Source organism: Dysidea avara, chromosome 1, assembly GCF_963678975.1.
Source record: "Dysidea avara chromosome 1, odDysAvar1.4, whole genome shotgun sequence".
NCBI lineage: Eukaryota > Metazoa > Porifera > Demospongiae > Dictyoceratida > Dysideidae > Dysidea > Dysidea avara.
This window is the reverse complement of record NC_089272.1, coordinates 63,084,193-63,105,290: the sequence shown is the minus strand read 5'-3', so window position 1 is coordinate 63,105,290 and position 21,098 is coordinate 63,084,193. Positions and strand designations below refer to the sequence as shown.

Here is a 21,098-nt window from a genome sequence, read left to right as displayed (position 1 = left end):
AGTTACACGAGTATGGCGAGTCAAAGTTTTGTTGAACCCAGTGGATCACATGATCTCTCTGAGTTGAAGTAGATCTATTATTTTGCAAGCAGTCATAGGTCTAAACCAAAGAGGAGTGAAACAAAGCTCCTTCACTTTATTAGAGGGCTTTAGCTACCGCACCTATAACATCATAGATACTATAGCCTTACGGCTATAGTATCGAGAGAATAAATGTCTTAATGATTAAGACAAAATATACATTACAAGCATACAGGGGCCTAGACACAGGGGTACCATGTGCTGATGGATCAGTACAGGAGCCCTGGCAAGACTTACATTAACTAATTAAATTACAATACACCAAAAAAAAAAAAATCTATATCTACATATGTGACCGGATTTGCGAAAAGGTACCTTTTTCACACACAAAATTTGACCCATTTTTTGTACTTTGAAGATGCATAACTTTTTTTGTCATGGCATATAATCACCTAAAATTTTCTATAAGTGTTGCTACAGTATCTGGCTGTATTTTGATACTAAGAGCAAGTGAATCAGTCTAAGGACTCAAGTGTTACATCATTTTGTTCGCTGATATGTAAAATGTGTGGAAAAGGTACCTTTTCGCAAATCCGGTCACATATATGTAATACTTAAAGTTTACCTAAGGTGGTCTAAAAGATCCCAGTCCGGGGAGGCTCTAGAATTAAAAATTCTGTAAGAACAGGACACAGCAATGCGAGCTGCCTGCTCAAACGAGGATCTTACGGTTTTCTTTGGCACTTCACAAGCAGTAGCCATTTGATAATAGTATCTATGATAACATCAAACTCTACAGGTCACAACAGGTTTGCCTTAACGAAGTTTTACGGATTTCGTAAGTAAAAAGCGAGGTAAAAAAAAGTAAAGAGTAAAAAAAAAGGTTCGGTAAAAGATATGGCAGCTGGAGCTAATCGAGGTATTTTTTGTGACTAATGTACTTAACTAGTTAGCAGTGTGGTTGTCTGTCGTTGTGTATATATTTAAACCAGGCCATTTATTTGTGTGGGTTCCCGCCCCACACTAGAGAAAAAGCGATCAAGCTACCCGAGATTAGCCGTTAATCTCGCGGCGCCCAACCATACTGTGAATTGTTTGGCGCAGTCTTATGCAGAAGGTTTTGCACCTCCTCATGCATATATTTTCGAATTTCTTGGCGTAGGGCGTGGCAGCTTAGTGGTCAGGGGCGGATATAAACCCATCCTCTTGCGGATATGATCAAAGCTTACGCCCCGCGTTAGACCAGAACAGGGTGTAATCTCGCGTAGCCAGACCGATTTTTTATTTTGTGTGGGTGTCGGGAAAAAGGGGCCTACAGTAATGTCAGGGTGAACATAGTCTCGCGGCGCCCGACCCTAAAAAGAGGGTCTGGTGAAGCTGTGTACAAAAAGTTTGGCGCTGCCGGAATGTTGGAAGCTCCAATCAGATCGCTCCATTTCAAATTGATTATGTAATGCGTACATTTCAAAAGATTCGCGACTTACGGTTAATTACATCCGGTGACTCTGCCGCTTAAACTCATTGAGAAAACAGCCATACAATTCTGTTGGGTTCGTTTTTTTTTAATGTTGAATAAATAAAGTAGCTAGCGCTATTAGTTTGGTGATGCTGTAAGTGGATCTGGTTGAATGGATGTTGTGACGTAAACAGTGCACTTACGTAACACGTAAAACGTCATCCAATAAACATTCCAGAGCTCAACTTTTTGTACAAAGTTTCACCAGACCCTCTTTTTAGGGTCGGGCGCCGCGAGACTGGAGTGAACAGACCTACCAAGTCACACGCATTTTCGGCAAATCTCCAGCTCACACGCATGCTCACCTAAATTTTTTCCAGTTACCTGATAAGTAAAAAATCTTGTAGCTTATAAATGGACATGTCATTGATTTGCAAGGGTGTAAACAACCCATATGAGTGCCTATTTACTCAAGGTAAGCCATACAAACAGTGGTATGTTAACCACTTGGCACACCTTTTCCATAAAAGGCATAAAGTTGGTAGGCACATGATCACACACTATGTGGTTTATTTGAACTTTGTCCTTCAGCGGTAGAATGGTGTGTGATGATAGGTCAAGTTGTTACAGTGAACTTGGAAGGTAGTGTGATAGCCAAATCATCTATATGGAATGAAGTAACTAGCTACTAAACTAGAGTGTGAATCTCAGCACAGTTGAAAGCACTGAAGGTTGTTCTGGTCACAAGCAGCCAAGATTATGCCATATACGTTGCCAGCTACAGTAAATGAGAAGAGTATTATATTGAAGTGTCCTGCATACATTTGAAGGTTCCCTGATAAGTTAGTTTTCTGATTGGTGAAGTCCTTGGGTGAAGACTAAGGCAAATGAATACAATTAGCTACTTCACACTACATAGTTAGCATAGCATAAACTTGCATAAACAGCAGTGTACGTAGTGACTAGCTAGCTAGTTTATAGGGATCCACACTTGCACTTTTAAATTACTGTATGTATGGTTTCCCAAATACATTGGGCAATTTCAAGCCTTCATGAATGTGGGCTCACTGCTGTGCATTTTTGGCAGTAAGGTAGGCTTAATGACCCAGAAGAGTTGGACCTTCAGCATTTTGATCCTCTTCACTTGGAAACTGAATGTTGATTGCTGCTGATTGGCGAATTCCTAAACTTAGACTTATTAAAAGCGTCACGCACACCCTTCAGCTGCAATACAAGAGAATGCAAGGGGTGGTCACTACTAATAGTCCTATAGAACCATCTGCGAGCGGTCAAAATCAAATCAAGCGATCAAGAGTTAAACTTGGACTGAATCAAGCAATCATATGTGCTACAAAGTGGTGATTGAGCTAGCTCAAAAACAGAACGAGAATTTACAAAAATATGTGTTAATTTATCAAGCAATCAAGACCCATTTTCTGGCAAAATCAAGCAATCAAAGTATAATTTTGTCGATTAAAAACTTTGATCCCGGTCGCAGATGATTCTACAGGGCTATTGGTAGAGCTACCCCTTGGAATGGCACACAGCGATCAGGCTGTACTTTTTACATATGTCTAAGAAGTTTAGAGCTTCGCCAATCAGCACCAATCAACATTCACCCTAACTGCAGTTAAACGTTACACATAATTCTTAATGTAGGTGTACCAGACCCTTTTTTCCTGACACCCACACAAAAGACAAAAAAAGTGGTCTGGCTGTGCGAGACTGTACAGGGTGTATGACAGACTTAGTCTGTGTAACCAGACCATTTTTCTTTTTTTGTGTGGGAGCGGGGGTCTGGTGAACATACGCTATTTTCACATGGACACTTAAAAGTGTCAACCCATTTTCAACCCAGTTTCTGTTCACAAGCAATCCTCTGGTGATGGTATTCATTGAGTGATAATTGTCTTCTAAGCACTTTATGTATTCACCAAAAACCGCAATTTAAGGGTGGCGGAACAGGGGGCCGAAGGGGCACCTGCTCCCTATTTGAAAAGTAAGGGAGGCAGTGCCCCCCCCCCCCCCCCCCCCAAAATTTGGCTGGAAACTTTGCAGCATTCACAGCAGCATACATGTGCAAAAATTAGAAGTGCAAATACATAGGAATGGGAGGGTATTAACATTAGTGATACACAGCTCAGTGACTGTTATGTACGTAGATACACAGCTTACAGCTTAGTGGATCACGTGATGCATCCAATTGCAAGCCACAATCGATTCCTATACTTTTGCGCACACAATTAAAGTTCATTGGTTTAAACTGTACTCTGTAAAATGATGTGACCAGTCGGCAGGGGATGTTGGTTCCGAAGATATTTGTTGTAATGGTGTACGGGACTACAGCAACGTGTTCATGAGTAAACTAGATAAGAACAGCAATTGTACGGAGTATTCTAATTGGAGAGCAGCAGCTACTTTGTGAAAAGATCAATCGTTACTAATAATGTACAGTACATTGATGGAAGACTGCCAATGTTGTTTAATAAATGATTACACCCAAGGTATTGAGATTGATACTAATGTAAATCACGTGACTTACTGATCAAAAGGAGTCACCGTTGCTACAACAGCGTGAGAGTGAAGAGTAGTGGATGAAGTAAACAGGGGTGCACTACGTACAGTATGTAGCCGTAGTCAATAGCTAGCATAATAAGGCTCGCACACAATAGCTAGCTAGGTGTGCATAACACAATTTTTAAGGTTTTTATATTACTTTATTAGGGGCCCATATGAAGATGGGCTCCAAAATGTATGCAGAATCAAACTGTTTGTAGGTTCTACTGCTGCCAGGCAACTGGACTTTGGAAGGTGGTGGACGTTCTGTCTTGGGATACCTGGTTGTTGATTGTGTAAGTCCCCCCCCCCCCCCCAATTGCGGACAGCTTCCTCCATCACTGCCGCAACTCACTTTTACTTTGCAGACGAGTTCAACCCCCTACAGCCTTTGTAGGGTTGAACTCACTTCTGATATTTTATGACTTCAAGGAGGTAAGAGCCCATGTAAACGTATCAATCTGAGCTGAATGTGGGTTCAACCTGGTTTAAAAGTGACCATATGAAAAGGGTGATGATAGTATAGCATCATGGCTAACCTATCCCAAAATTGTGGGGATTCTACTGCGCAGCTTCCGGATTGTTTGTGGGTGCGAATGATGTGTTGCTAATCATTGTGTCATTTGTGTTCTGTTGCCATAGATATAAAAGCAGTAACTATGGTTAGTCTCACATAGCCAGACCCTTTTCTTTTCTTGTGTGGGTACAGGGAAAGAAAAGGGTCTGGCAAACATCGTTGTTGGCCTGTCCCGAGATTGCGGGAATTCTACTGCACGGCTTCCAGATTGTTTGTGGGTGCGAATGACGTGTTTGCTAATTGTTGCGTCATTTGTATTCTGTTGCCATAAATATAAAAACAGTAGCTAATCATTGTGTCATTTGCATTCTGTTGCCATAGATAAAAAGAGTGATCTGCTGATCTTCGCATCCTTTGCATTCTTCACACTGATTGTCTAATCCTTGAGGTTCGTTGCATATGTACAGGTACACACTAGGGCTGGGACTAATATTGAAATATACCTTCGAACATTCACTAATAAAATGTTCGAACATTTGAAGCTTCAGTGTTAGCTTTCATGTTTCAGGTTTTCTTGTATTATGCACATCCCTTCTTAACTTTTATCTTTCTAATCCTATTTAATAAGTTTGTAAGCATTTGGAAAATGCATACCAGCAGTACTGAATGATGCAATCAATCGATTGCAATTGGGCGTGTCCCTATACTGCAATTGTGCATAGGTAAACACCAGGTAATGGCTATGAGTACGTTTCCATGCATTATCTATCACTTTATGTACCACTCTGCGTGGGCAGTTCAAAGGCACCGCCAGTGCCATAATTTGTATATTGCACTGCTGCAGACCGCAGCGAGTGCATTATAACTTATAACGCACTGGTTGCGGTTTTGTAGACCACAACGAGTGCATTATAAGTTATAATGCACCGACCGCAGTGCAATATACAGATATTGCACTGGCTGCGGTTTTGTGCAGCATAGCACAAGTGCCGGTGGCGAAGACCACTACGACACCTCACCTAATAGGTGGAAAGACACTACATAGATCACCCGAATTCTTTTATAGCCTGACATGTAAAGGTCGATTGTGGGCCATAACGTCACCAATACGTATAATGTTTACAAGCAGCCAATGGCGATCGAAAAAGCCAACGCGGGTGGCCACAACTCTAGTCTACATATACATAAACGTACTTATACACCTTACTAGTCTGGTGCCATCTTAGCCCAGATTAAACTGTAGTCCACTTCGACAATGACTCAATAAAACAAATATATTCTAAATAATACTAACCTTTACGTTCGATTGTGGTAACCAGTTTTGTCATGCCACCAGATTCGAGTTTAGCCAGTGTGAATAGTAAGAATTAGACTAATATCATTTAGTAGTTAGGTTTTGTTTACTTAAACCGTCTATTTAGCTGCTTTTTTTCGCTCGAGAGAATCACTATGGCGATTAGTCTGGTGCTTAGTCTATATGGCACGCTGGCATGCTGAGCACTACATGATGAGAGTGGAACAGCGAATGCAGGTTAGTGATATAACCCATAGCGTACTAGCTTTCAATATCTCAGGTGGCTGCAGTACTGCAGGGGGAACGTCATCGCAGCGTCAGGCTTGGTTACCCACAATCGATGTTAGAAACCTGGCCTTTATAAGTGTTACAGCTGTCTTGTGAGACTCTCCCCACCTATTAGGTGAATGGTACATAACAGTTATACAACGTGCACTCGTGCTCTGCCTGTATAAACGCACTTGCCTTCGGGCCTGACGGCCCTCAGGCTCGTGCGTTTATATCAGGCAGAGCACTCGTGGCCGTTGTATAACTATATAATAAGGTGTTGTAAGGCTGCAACTATGGTAGCAAGCTGAACTACAACAATTTAAAAGTGGGCATGGCACATGTAGATTGATTGCGAAGAGATGAACATTGATCACACAAGAGGAATAACCAGCTGCAATAAAAATAACCACGTTTATTTGTAATTCTTTCGTAGACTATGACTGCATTATGAAGCTTCAAAGGACACTTTTATAATTCAAAGTTTACTTAACCTTCAAACCCACGAAACATTCAAAGCATCATCCCAACCCTAGTACACACAGTAGGTAGATCTGCGACCATGCTCAAATTCTTGATCAGCTGAAATCTGTAACTAAGGCCTTGATTTCATAAGCATCACTTCCAAGGGGATTTGGGTACGAAGACTACCGTAAATTCTATAAAAATTCGGCCCCTCTATTTATTCGGCACCCGTATTCTAACAGCGAAATAACTTCTCTAATAAAAAAATTCGGCACGTTTGCTACTTTTGCGATGGATGCTGATAGTGACGAGAATGTCAGAGTTGTCTAGCCTTAATATCGATGATACCAATTATACTGTGACGAGTGGTCGATCAACTAAAATTAGTGGTGATTACTATCTAATTATAGGCCGAAATTCGGCGAGACGAAAATTATTGATTTAAAAATATGCCGAGTTTTTAGAGGACTTACGGTATTTCAAGTGTGTGATGTGATTTAGCAATGATATTTCAGTACTTTTCGATTGTGGGTTGGAAAGTATTATGCTCAACCGTTGACTTGAAGCAAATTTGGTGGCCTTGACTTGTGGCTTAAAGTTTGACCGGAGAGGTAGCCAATGCTTTGGGACTCTCGTATACTATCTGAGATATTCAATGAGAAATCCATTAAATGTTTAGAAATCCCAAGTCACGTAAAAATAGGTTATTCTTGTTTTTGTCTGTTCATGAGTTCAGTTACGGCTGCCGTTCTATACGTGAGGTTACACATCGAGTGACACAAGTGCATTGTAGTAACTAATGCAGTTAATTTTTAAGCTAATCCCAAGGCTAATTCACATAACTACAAGCTTCATTTCCTAACCAAAGGATAAGAAAGCAAACAAAGCTATACAGATCTAATAATAACCGTGGCATTTATTCAAGGGCAGTGGTTATGCTTTATCTTTAAGGAAACAATGGGCCAGTATTCAAATGCAGTAACCATTTAAAGAGTGGCATTTAACCAAAGAAATACAGTAATCCCAAGTTCTCAGTATCATTATCGAAACACATCAATGCCATGTGAAAAGCATTTGGAATTGTCTCAAACCAAAAAATGTTAGTATCCCCCATCTATTACAGACATTTGCAGCAGTGATCAAAATACATAATGCCCGCCTGGGTTATGAGGGTAGACTTTGATCATAACGCTATGCTGTCACTCATTACGCTATGTGATTCGAACATGCAGATGTAGTATCGGACAGAGAGCAATGCCGATGCACCCAGGGGGTGATAAATACCCCCAAAAAATCGCACACTACGTATACATGTACAGCAAACAATTAGATGGGAAATAAGTAATTTGTAAATTTATCTATGTTTTCTGACTGTAACAAATATTGGCAAGCTGTTCCAATCTTTGATTGTTCTCTGAACAATACGTATATCATGCACTGAGTTGGATAAAGTAGTGAGTGTCTGGTACAGTAGATTGTTGGGTCAAGAAGAAGTATGAGGGAATATATTAATCCTGATAAGTTGTTGATCCCCTTGTACAATAATTGTAGTTCTATACTCAGATTGAAAGTCTGGCATGTTGGTTATGCTGCTAAGACTATAATAGTTAGACATTACTCACTGGTGTTGGACCTTTTCTACAAATGCCATTTTGTTGGTATGGATCCCAGACTGATGTTCATACTCCATAACAGTTTAAACTGTTGTACTGTAAGGTTGGTGGAGGTTTAAACAGAGGATGAACTGTTACCCAAGTTGTGTCTGAAAAAGTTAATTTGTTGGGATTCTTTTGCAGTAGTTTTAGTGATTCCATTAGACCATGATAAGGATATGTGTAACAGAATAGAACACCCAAACAAAAATGCTCATTTCTTACATCTACAATATGATTATCTAGTTGGTATTCATGTTAAGTGTTTGAGAGAATCAAATTAGCACATACTTAGAAACATTGAATTTCATTTACCAAACTGTTTTTCAATGAGATATTAAATCAAGATTATTTTGAAGGACAACAGAATCATTCTCACGCTTGATAACTCTGTATAAGATGCAGTCATTGGCAAGTTGAAGATGACACTCCATTTGCAATATCATACCAAAAATATTAGGGGCACTTGCTTTTACTTTGCAAACGCGAGGTAAACCTAACTGCATTGTGTTCAACCTGCTTATGACATTTCATGACTTCCAAGGTTCAACCCAGGGTAAGGACTCGTATGAACATATTAACCCGGGTTGAATGTGGTGTTCACCCTGGTTTAAAGTGGCCATATGAAAAAGGTGTAAAGCTTACCTGCTTGGAAACTTAATACAGGTTCTAGCTATATGGCCCATATACAGGTTACTTTTATCTCAGAAACCAGTGAAGAGCCAACAATGGATTAAAAATCACATACTATATACAGGTTCAACAATTTTTTCTCATTTACTCTAACTTTTCATGCACTTTTTTTCTTTCAGAACCTTGCCAGCCCCTTCAGATAGAGTAAGGGTTTGGTGACCACCATAACATGCTATACTTGTGGGACCAGATTGCAAATGTCTGTGCACACCTGGTTTACTGAAACTTTTTCCAAAAAATGTGTATGTGTTTGTATGTTTTGTTTGTCTTTCCACACCCACCCATGTGAGCAAAACCTTGTATATTATCAAGTTTGCTTCAAGAATCTGTCTTGGTGTGGTTGTTAGTGAATACGTGAGGTGTTTATACGACAATTGTGGTCGAATCTGTGAAAACCCAACACAAAGTGTAAATAAGTGTAATTTTTTTTGAGCAATTTGGCCTTAACAAACGCTTTGTTCTTAGTGAAGAAAGGATCTAGCAATAAAAGCCTGGATATCATCTGATTCGCTTATACTTACCTGTATTTGGAGCTCGAAATCTTTATTTTGTTGCAGTAGATCAGACTCAAGGATATGGAAGTTATGGGTGTTTGTTTACGTCACGTCAAAGTGATAATATACACTTGTATGATTGATCATATTTTGCTAATTTTGGCTTTGTAAGTAGTGAAGAAAAGTGATATTAGGAAACACATAATCAGTGATCAATTCCCCTACTAATTGCAACACATGGAGCAAATTTCTTCTCCCTGCGTATCATTCTGCTTGCAAGTTACAACTGTTTTAGTAAAGCACCTGTAATTTATTTTCCCTGACCTGCTGTACATATTGATCTTTACGTTATTGCTACTTTGTAGGGCTGTAACTCCTGACCCAAATTTATTGGCATATTAAGCTGAAATTGTGCCAGAGCATGCATTTGGCTAAGTGACATTTGATAAACAGAGATTTGAAAAATGTACAATGGCACATATTCATTAATCAAAAATGCATAATTAGAAAATATGGCATGGGGGACCGGTGCTAATTCGCGCGTATTTGTGTGTAGTTGTCAAGTTGTGTTTTTCTTGTAGTTGGCCTTGTTCAGTGGTAGAATTAGTTGTAACAAAGAGTACTTAAGGCATGTTAATTGTTTGCTAATTAACTGAAAAGGTATGGTTAATTTTTGTGCAGTGCCTGGCTGTGGTAACGTGATGTTAGCTACCACTGTCTGCCTGTCAATAGACCAGCCCTTCTAAAGCAATGGAAGTACTAGATTGGTCGACAAAACCTTCCTATCCTGAACTCCACAAGAGTATGTAGTAACCACTTTGTTATTTCCAAGGGAAGAAAATTGCGGGTCGATGAAGTGCCATCATTGAAACTGCCATCACTACCAACCCAAGTTTCTGTGCCACCACCACGTAGACAACTCGTAAGACATGAATTGCCTAAGAAAAGGAAACGGACTGAAGAAAAGTCCTGCAGAGAAGTTTTGTATTGTGATGCTGAGACCAACACTGATATAATTGGAATAGAGATAGATGAAATGCAGGCTGATTTGTATAGTTATTGTATTAAGTTAAGTACTTAGGGCTGTAAGTTACTAACCTATTTCAACGTAGCAGTAGTAGCTTTGCTGTTCCGTGGTCTGTTCAAAGGCTGATATGCGGTGGGTAGAAATACTCATCCACAATTTCCCAAACAATTATTTTGTGCCTTCAATATCCTTTAGTAACAACCAACTAGCAAAATTAATGTACTAAGCTTAGCAACCTCTACAAAATTGAGTCCTGCAATACAAAGCTCTATGTCGCTCAATATAACAAGTCAAAGTGCATCGATTCTTTGAACTGGCTGGGTATCAAAGTCATTGGCAAACCGTTTTCCATGGCGAGTTAAACACCAAGCAGTGTCTTTGAATACCCACGCTAAAGTGGTATATATCGTGATATAAGCTTAGGTATAGATTTTAACTATAATTAGAGAATAATGTACCTAAGATGTCATTGTACACTGTACCTTTTTTGATAAAAGAGTTTGTAATGTTGTATGCTAGTCATGTACGTACCATGTTGTATTATACTTCCAGTACATCAGTGCTACAAGTGATATCAGTGTAAATACACAAGCTGAGTGATGAATTTGTATATCATGAAATTTATATATATATGTTTTTTTCACGTTTGTTACACCTCGTTTATACATACAGTATACAGTTACTATGCACCACATCATTACATCATAATAGTTCTCTGAATGTCTTTTAAAACAATTTTCCATCCCCTACAGTCACCTTGTAACAGACGCTCTGCTGGGATTGAGTCCCACAAAGTTACTATGGTCACTTGCCAACTATGACGAAAGCGGTCCAATGTTCGAAAATTACAGGGGCTCTGAAAATGAAGATGGCGGGCTGGATCAAAACTGTGTAGTCTACTAGATAATCTGTGTGTTGTCTTAAATGATGGGCGGAAAGTTTGAAGGTTGCCATGCCCTTCACCATCCAAGCGGCGACATTTAAAACCCAAGATAGAGGCACTGCGATGGTCAGACAAAGATGGAAACATAAAGCCGCACATATTCTCAATACGGGATTGAAGGCTGTCCAAACGACTTACATGAGACAAAACTGCACTTGAATACAAGATGGAACCATACTCTAGCATAGGACGGATCCAAGATTTATAGTGTTAAAATATCTTGACATTCAAAAAATGATTGTCAGCGATATAACTGACCTAAACATTGTTGTCCACAGCTCAAAACATTTTCTGTGTGCCTTTGCCAAGTGAAAGAAAGGTCAAAAGTAAATCCGAGGACTTTGACTGAGTTGACTTCTGGAATTCGAATGTCATTTAAAAATAGGGGAGGATGGCTGGAAACATCGGACTTCAAGGAAACCACTAATGAAAATGTTTTTGCTGGGGCAAATATGATGTTCCAAGGTTGGCCATATTTATATAAAGCAGACAAATCAGCATTAAGGTGATCAGCTGCAGCAGTACAGTCATTCTTATGAGGAATAGTTATCAGAAGGGTGTGGTCATCTGCATACCCAACCACCAGACTGTGTTTCACAACACTTGGAAACGAACGATTATATAAGTTGAATAACAATGGTGACCAAATTGCACCTTGTGGAACACCTGTAGAAATAGGATAAAGATCTGATGTGTCCAATGAGGTAACAACTTTGAGGTATCGGTCAGGTAAGTAGGATTGAAATAAACGGAACACTCTACCACGACAGCCTATGCTCCTGAGATGTTCCAAAACACCATCCCATCACACATGATCAAAAGCTCCCTTAATATCCAAAGCAACTAGCCTAACCTCTGCTTGTTGATTGATTGCAGATGCAGTTGTAGAGGTAAGTGAGATACCAGCATCTGAAGTACAGGATCCTTTCAATAATCCAAACTGCTCAGGAGGAATGAAAGGAAAAATGTGGCATTGTAATTGGGTGATCAACAGTTGTTCAAAAACACGAGATAAGGTTGGCAAGACAGCAATGGGTTGATAACTTTTATGTTTATTTGTTTCATAGAAGTAGCTAACTTTCAATAGCTAGTCTATAATATACCTAATCTATGACAGTGATTGTGCATCCTGAATTCATAAGCCATCAATGTTGATCCCTAGTGGGATAGTTAGCAAAACATTCTTGACTGCTCTATTAGAATGTTTCAATCATTGGCTTCCTTCTATTTCAGAGCATGGAAAGCTTCGCTTGCCCAATAGAAAAGCAGAATTATTGAGTTGTTTGGTGGATCATTTGTGGAAGCTCCTATCACATTCCATGCTAAAATATTTGATAAATCGATAAATATTTGTCATTGTCTTCATTGTCAAGAAGTGTTCCTTTGGCAATATGGGACAGAGTAAGTAGATCTACAGTTGCTGCTGACAAAGTAGAGAAGGTAGCTAAAAGAAAGCTAATAGTGCCCACTCTTACAAGATGGAATTTGTGTTATGATGCTGTAGTACAGATCAACAAAAATTCCACTACTGAGCTATGTACTGGATGGGAATTCATTGCTTCAATGACAAAGAAATAACTTTTGAAGGAATAGTGTGATGTGCTCAAGCCACTTGCTAATGGCCTAGATATATTACAAGGTTAGGACAACTGCTACTTTGGCACACTGCTACCAACTTTGAAAGCCATAATCAAGAAGGTTAAAGCAGTAAAACCTAACCTATTATCTGCGACCATGGGGCTTGTTGATTGCATAGAAAATGCGATTAAATGTCACTTCCAAGTATTTTTTGAAACTGAAGATCCTATTTTAGCTGCAGTAGTTTTTCCCAAATTTAAACTGAAGTGGGTAGAATCTCATAAGATGAATACAAGCAAATGCTTTTACATGCAATGGAAGAGCAGACCGATGATGAAGTAGAAGTTACACCACAAAGTCAAGACAGATCGCAAAGATCAAGGAGCAAGAAAGAGGATTCATTTTATGATTTTAATGACGAAGGCAACTCACAAGCCAACTGCATTGAAGAAGAAGCAAATGACTCTTTGAAGAGTGCCAAAAACATTGAATGCCTTCACAAGTACCCAAGCCACTGGAATCTGTTTCTTATGTACAATACTGTGTTGCCTTCAAGTGCTCTTGTTGAAAGACTTTTCAGCCTAGGATGTGCAGTGCTTACACCAAAATAAAACAGGCTGACTGATTCAAGATTTGAAAAGCTGTTGCTAATGTAATATAATAAATTTCTGGACATTTAGCTATAGATTGACATGCTGGTTATAATTGGATCTAGCTATTTATATTACTTGAACTGCAATTTTATTGATTTTGTATGAATTGTGATGATTGTCTAAAAAGTAATTAGTACTAGTAATAGCATGGGTAGCAGTGAAATTTGGGATAAATATCACGAGTGTTGTATTGGAAATGGGGATAAATTTCACGAGGCGAAGCCGAGTGAAATTTACCATTTCCAATACAACAAGAGTGGTATTTATCCCAAATTTCACTGCTACCCATGCTATTCCCAGTTAATACCATACTCGCTGCATATGCTGCATTAGCTTTGCTATGTACGCAATTTGTCACTATGTACTAAACACGCGTCGACACTAATTGGCGCTACATTGTTAACATAAATTCTAGCCAATGAAATTGCAATTACAACTTTTTCACTGCTGTCAGTGAAATACGGGATAAATTTCACTGCTACTATTGAGACTTTTGTACGGGCAGTGAAACAGGTATGGTATTATGTAATATATTACTAGTTGTATTGTTTTGAATTACAAAATATCAAACAGTACGGTAGTACTGTTTAAGTAGGGATACCCAGAAAATGATGTGCGCCACCTAAAATGCTGCCTTTAAAACTACCACGAAAATCATCTTTACGGAATAATATTAGTCCATCTAACATGAAATACAGTATTAAAAACAAAAAAAAAACACTTACCAGTGACTGGATATAGAATTTTTTTAAATCTCCAAAACTTGAAAATTTGTCTCACCCACTAACCACAGTCGCAAGCCTAGAGCCCAAACGAAGCGGCACACGGTCACCGTTTTACACCACAACTAACTCACTGGTGGGATGTGCCTTTTGGGATTCTGACGAGTGTATGCCCTGCGTGCCTTGTCTTTCCTTTTATCTTCAATCAGGTTGGTTGTGTTCGAATTTTTGTAATATTTGCTAAAAATTAGTTTGAGACTATCATGAACTTTTAAATTCTGTTGTTTACTAACAACATTACTCACATGGCTAAAACAAGCCATTCTAATTATTAGAAAATGGAAAATCTAAAATAGCACGTGTCCCCTTTTGCCACTGACCTCTTCAATTTAATAGATCATGTAAGAATCCACCCTGTCTGTATAGATTGCATAGACATAAAATGACTTGCATGAGAGGCTAATGCTATAGAAATAATTTTGTCTGTAGTATGTCCTCCTCAACATTTGGAAACAACTACACTTACAGGACTTACTGCATGTGTTATGAATGGCTTTTGTAATAGAAAATGTTTTATTTAATGTACGTAGGATGTTGCCATCTGGATGAACACTCAATTATATGCATTGTTGTGGCAAGTTAGCCAATTTACATAAAGCTTCCAATCCAGGCAATGTTTTCATCTATTCACTCAAGAAACATCTTCCAGGAAAAATAAACATGCTCCTTTAGGCCTAATCTTTATTAGGAGCTCCAGTTCTCTGTCAGTCATCAAGGTGACCTTTACTAAATATACACACTCTGAAATTTCCTTTACCTATCCGTATTATAGCTACTGAAATTGGGATTAATGTGCCAGACAACACATCATAGTTTGTCAAAGTAAGCCTTGAACAAAGCATTAAGTCCTACATTGTAATAATGAAATCTGTTCCCCCATTTTCTAGTGTTGAGTACAAATTTTTTTCTCCTTGTTGGCTAGTAACTAATTGATCCACGACCTACTGTAGCAATCAAGAAACTTGATGCAAGAAATAGAAGCCAGATGTTGTAACTCAGTTACATAAATGTCCTGATGTAAGACCGAGTGTAAGACTGCTCTAATCTTTGATTATTTGATTGGAGTATCTCTGTCTTGCATACAGGGCCATACAGTTCCTTTAGTAGGGCCCAGTCCCTCTACTGGGCTCCATCCTCACTGTAAATACAACACTCCGGCAGCCACTGCTCATTCCATGCTAGCTGGCCTGCAAACCAGCCCAGCGGTGGATTCTCTAAGTGAATCTCCTTCTATTTCTCCACATAACACTTGAGAATTATGAGTGATCAAAGGAAAGTAGCTTGAGTTAGTGAAAACTTGCTGAAAGCCAATGCTGATTAATGTTTTTGCCTTTCGTTTTTGCCTTTCGTTTTGCCCTACCAAAATGACAGACCGGTAATTCACTTGATTTTAGATTGCATATTTAGTGCCTTACCTTCTTGTTAAACCCATCTGTCCATGTGTGACTATTCTATTAGGGTAACTACTGTATTAGATAGTGCTGAAACGAATAGCAATTTTTACTATTCGAATAGTTGTGAACAAAACGACCGAATATTCGAATATTCGATTATTCTTTAAAGCTTATACTTCTATTGAATAAGTACCGAAACCTTTTGTTAGAGAGCAAGGTAAAGCCTAAGAGCTATTTCTATCTTTTCTAAAATAAATTTTTACAGCATAGGTACATCACTTCATTCACAATCTTAAGTTTCAAGGCTGGCTTTTCCATCTGAATACAGTGTACAAAGTGCTAACGATTATTCAAATAGTGTGGTAACAAATCGAATAATGCCATACCGACAGAATAGTCAAATAACCGAATAATTGTTTCAGCACTAGTATTAGAGTACTTGTTGGCCTTTCACCTTACCAGGGGGCATGTCACTATTTCATTTGTCACTGTCTTGGTACTAGCATTATACAGCTAGACTAATAATAAGGGGGCATTGTCATCATGATCGCATAAATAGATTGTTTAGAGGAGTAGTCTCCATGCTAGATTACTATTCATCCATTAATAGGTGTGGCCTCAATCCAATCGTGAAATTACAGGTGTTTGCCAAGCATAAGCACTTAAATAATTTTGTGGTGTCTAAATATGCTGCTAAAGGAAAGTGTTGATATGGTAAATTAATGCCTCGATGTGGTTTCATTGCATGAAAAAGAGGATGAACAGTCTGATTGGAGATAAAAGGAAAGACAAGTAGAGTGACGCTTACCGGATGCCTGTGCCGAATTTCAATGATCCTAGGTTAAACTCTCTATGTGGTGACATGTTTGGAGCTAAACTCTATACATGGTGACTTGATTGTAGCTGATCTCTCTATGGGTGACTTGTTTGTAGCTGCACTCTCAAGTCACCATGTAGAGAGTTCAGCCACTAACAAGTCACCTTGTACAGAGTTCAGCTACAAAAAGTCACCGTGTAGAGTTCAGCTTTGTTTGAGGTCATCTTGTAGAATTCAGCTATGTTAAAAGTCACCCTCAGTAATCAAGTCACCCTGTAGTTGTTAGCTGACCTTTCCTAGGGTATCTTGCTTTGTAGCTGAACTCTCTAGAGCATAACTTGTTCACAATTGATGTCCTACCTCTGAAAGCCCGGTGCCCAGTAAATACTAACCCTTGAAATAATAATAATTTGCACACAGCATGCTATTTATTATTTCTTACCTTGTTTTGTTACGATACATGCACTACATACAGTGTTGCATATTATGATATAGGTACACGTACATCTGCAGCATACCTGGTGGAAGGTGCAGTGGTGATTGATCAGATTGAAAATAGTGAGTGACTTGTATTGTGGATTATTCCATTACCAGTATCATGTATGACCTGTAGAGGATGATAAGCCAACAATGATAGAACTGGAGAGGCATGGTGTTGCCCAGCAGTATGCAGCTGACTGGTTTGAAACTGGAGTAAAGTTAGGATTAAATGATTTTCCTAATGTTCTTGAAAATATTACGGAAAGTTCTCTTGAGAATGATCGTCTTTGCTTTCATGAAGTTTTATACAAGTGGCTGAAGCTATTTCCTGATGCTACATGGCGCTCACTGGAAGTTGCTCTTACTAATGTGAAAAGGGAAAAACTTCATCTTGATCCAGTTACAGATGTGAATATCAGTAAGTGTGCTTGTGATATCAGTAGCTTTGTGTCAGATAATACATATCTAATCCAAAACAGCCAAGCTGTAAAAAAAGTGTGCGGCCCTCAGAAAGGCTATGGTGAAAAAAGATGTGAAATCCAAGGTGGCGGCCAAGAAATGGCTGTGATGGTAGGTTAATGGTAAAAATTTTAATAATGACAATTCAGGTAAATTTTGTGAAGTGGCACAAAAATTCACCTGAATAGTCGTTATTAAAATTTTTACCATTAACCTACCATCACAGCCATTTCTTGGCCGCCACCTTGGATTTCACATCTTTTTTCACCATAGCCTTTCTGAGGGCTGCACACTTTTTTTCAGCTTGGCTGTTTTGGATTAGATTTCATTTCTTTTTGTATTTGTATACCCCAAAGCCGGCCTATGGCCAGCTTTGGGACTTTTTTAACCTATGTTTTTTTCTTACTACAGGAAGAAGAAAAGATGAAGTAGATGTACTTTAAATATCTTATCAGTAAATGTACAAATTATATATATAATACATATGTGACCGGATTTGCGAAAAGGGGCCTTCCACACATCCAATTTGCCAACTTTGACAATTGATAACTTCAGATTGGAAAGAGCTATTGTCTTGAAATTTGGGCAGTGGTGATTTCTTTGCAGCTGAACTCTCTACATGATGGTTTCTTTGTAGTTGAACTCTCTACAAGGTAATTTCTTCTAGCTGATCTCTCTACAGGGAGATTTGTTTGTAGCTGAACTATCTACAAGGTAACTTCTTCTAGCTGATCTCTCTACAGGGTGATTTGTTCGTAGCTGAATTCTGTACAGGTGATTTGTTTGCAGCTGAGCTCTTCACAAAATGGTTTCTTTGTAGCTGAACTCTCTACAAAGTAACTTCTTCTAACTGATCTTTCTACAGGGTGATTTGTTTGTAGCTGAACTATCTACAAGGTAATTTCTTCTAGCTGATCTCTCTACAGGGTGATTTGTTTGTAGCTGAATTCTGTACAGGTGATTTGTTTGCAGCTGAGCTCTTTACAGAATGGTTTCTTTGTAGCTGAACTCTCTAAAAGGTAACTTCTTCTAACTGATCTTTCTACAGGGCAATTTGTTTCTGGCAGAATTTTCTACAGGGTGATTTCTTTGCAGCTGAACTCTCTACATGGTGGTTTCTTTGTAGCTGAACTCTCTACAAGGTAATTTCTTCTAGCTGATCTCTCTACAGGGTGATTTGTTTGTAGCTGAACGATCTACAAGGTAACTTCTTCTAGCTGATCTCTCTACAGGGTGGTTTCTTTGTAGCTGAACTCTCTAAAAGGTAACTTCTTCTAACTGATCTTTCTACAGGGCAATTTGTTTGTGGCTGCATTTTCTACAGGGTGATTTCTTTGCAGCTGAACTCTCTACATGGTGGTTTCTTTGTAGCTGAACTCTCTACAAGGTAATTTCTTCTAGCTGATCTCTCTACAGGGAGATCTGTTTGTAGCTGAACTATCTACAAGGTAACTTCTTCTAACTGATCTTTCTACAGGGCAATTTGTTTGTGGCAGAATTTTATACAGGGTGATATCTTGCAGCTGAACTCTCTAAATGGTGGTTTCTTTGTAGCTGAACTCTCTACAAAGTAATTTTTCTAGCTGATCTCTCTACAGGGTGATTTGTTTGTAGCTGAATTCTGTATAGGTGATTTGTTTGCAGCTGAGCTCTTTAAAGAATGGTTTCTTTGTAGCTGAACTCTCTACAAGGTAACTTCTTCTAGCTGATGTCTCTACAAGGTCACTAGTTTGTAGCTGAGCTCTCTACATGGTGGTTTCTTTGTAACTGAACTCTCTACAAGGTAACCTCTTCTAGCTGATCTTTCTACAGGGTGATTTGTTTGAAGCTGAACTCTCTACAAGGTAACTTCTTCTAGCTGATCTCTCTACAGGGAGATTTGTTTGTAGCTGAACTCTCTACATGATGGTTTCTTTGTAGCTGAACTCTCTACAAGGTAACTTCTTCAAGCTAATCTCTCTACAGGGAGATTTGTTTGTAGCCGAACTCTCTACATGATGGTTTCTTTGTAGCTGAACTCTCTCTGCAAGGTAACTTCTTCTATTGATCTCTCCACAGGGCGATTTGTTTGTAGCTGAACTCTCTACATGGTAACTTCTTCAAGCTAATCTCTCTACAGGGAGATTTGTTTGTAGCTGAACTCTCTACATGATGGTTTCTTTGTAGCTGAACTCTCTCTGCAAGGTAACTTCTTCTATTGATCTCTCCACAGGGCGGTTTCTTTTTAGCTGAACTCTACAAGGTGATTTTTTCTAGCTGAACTATCCCTTTCCATAGTTGCATGAACTCCCTACAAGGTAACTTCTTCTAGCTGATCTCTCTACAGGGTGACTTGCGTGTAGCTGATCTCTATACAGGTTTCTTATTTCTAGCTGATCTCTTGAATTCTCTTCAGGGTGACTGCTCTATTAGAGTATCTCGATCTCGCACTTGCTGCACCAAGTTGGATTTCGTGTTATAACTCTGTGGCTTTAAGTCTGATTCTTCTACACCATTGATGAGCCTTTCTAAGATGATTACTCCATCTGTACAACGATTTTCAAAGCATTACCCCAAGCGGTTTATCTGGTAGGTGTGGCAAGCAGTCGTTTTTTTTATTAGCTAATCTCTATTGCATAATTGTTACACACTGTTGGTTTTTTCGTTGTATCTTCCTGTTTTTTAGCTCGATTTCTTTCAAACCACAAAAGGTTTGAGGTTCAATAGTTAACCTATTCACCCACCGATTTTCAGCTTCTTCCTATACGTGGTTTACCCTGTAGGCGTGACAACATATTGGTGTTATTTTTCTTGAATAATCGCTCATAACTCTTTGCCTGTTTATCGTATTCCAGCCAAAGTTGGTACCGAGATACGCCTTTATATCCCCCTCTGTGTGCCAAATTTCAAGGCAATCGGATATGGCGTTCGAGTTTTATAGCAGTTTTTGTAAGTGTGCAACAAGAAAAAGAAAAAGAAGTAAAAAAACGAAGAAACTGAGCCAATTTTTGAAGTCGCATATCTCGGGAACGCGCGAAGCGATTTTGCTCAAATTTGGAATGTGGAGTGCTGCAGTTGGAGGGCATGTCCACAGCAAAAATCGTCTTGTTTCATCAAGGAAGCACAGAGCTACGGAGGTGCGAAAATTACGTTTTCTTTCTTCCTATCAATATACTCACGGGTGTTGCGCGCCGGCTTCTTGGGCCGCACGACACACTACCGTGTGTCTTGATGTTCAGTCAGTTTGCGGAACATTTAGTTAAAGATGTTGGGCTTGATTTTATACAACCAATACTGCCAAGCTGTCATGAAGGAATGGTTTGTGGTGATATTGTTGCTCAAGAATCCTGTTATCCCTACTATACAATACTATAATAGACATACAGTATTTTACTGGTTAACAGCTGCAGTTACTATAACTTTCAGTTGCTATAACTTTCAGTGGGAAAAACAATGCAGCTAATACACAGAGGCAGCTACTACTTAGTGTGGCAGTAGCCCATGGCATTTATATATCCACTAGCCTCCTCTCAAAAATGCTATTTCCTGTCCTAAAACAACTCCTTTTCAC

General features: G+C 39.0%; 1 protein-coding gene across 2 annotated transcripts in view; it reads left to right on the top strand.

The window, feature by feature from the left end:
* Positions 1–822: 822 nt before the first annotated feature.
* The window catches only part of LOC136240349 (uncharacterized), a 46,068-nt gene continuing 25,792 nt past the window's right edge, over positions 823–21,098 (top strand). The window contains exons 1-3 of one of the 2 annotated variants that reach the window (XM_066031299.1): positions 823–940; positions 17,105–17,167; positions 17,223–17,507. In XM_066031299.1, coding sequence (XP_065887371.1) covers positions 919–940; positions 17,105–17,167; positions 17,223–17,507 — 370 coding nt within the window. In that variant the 5' untranslated portion in view covers positions 823–918. The remainder of the gene's footprint in view (positions 941–17,104; positions 17,168–17,222; positions 17,508–21,098) is intronic. The other variant, XM_066031307.1, reaches the window with a different exon arrangement.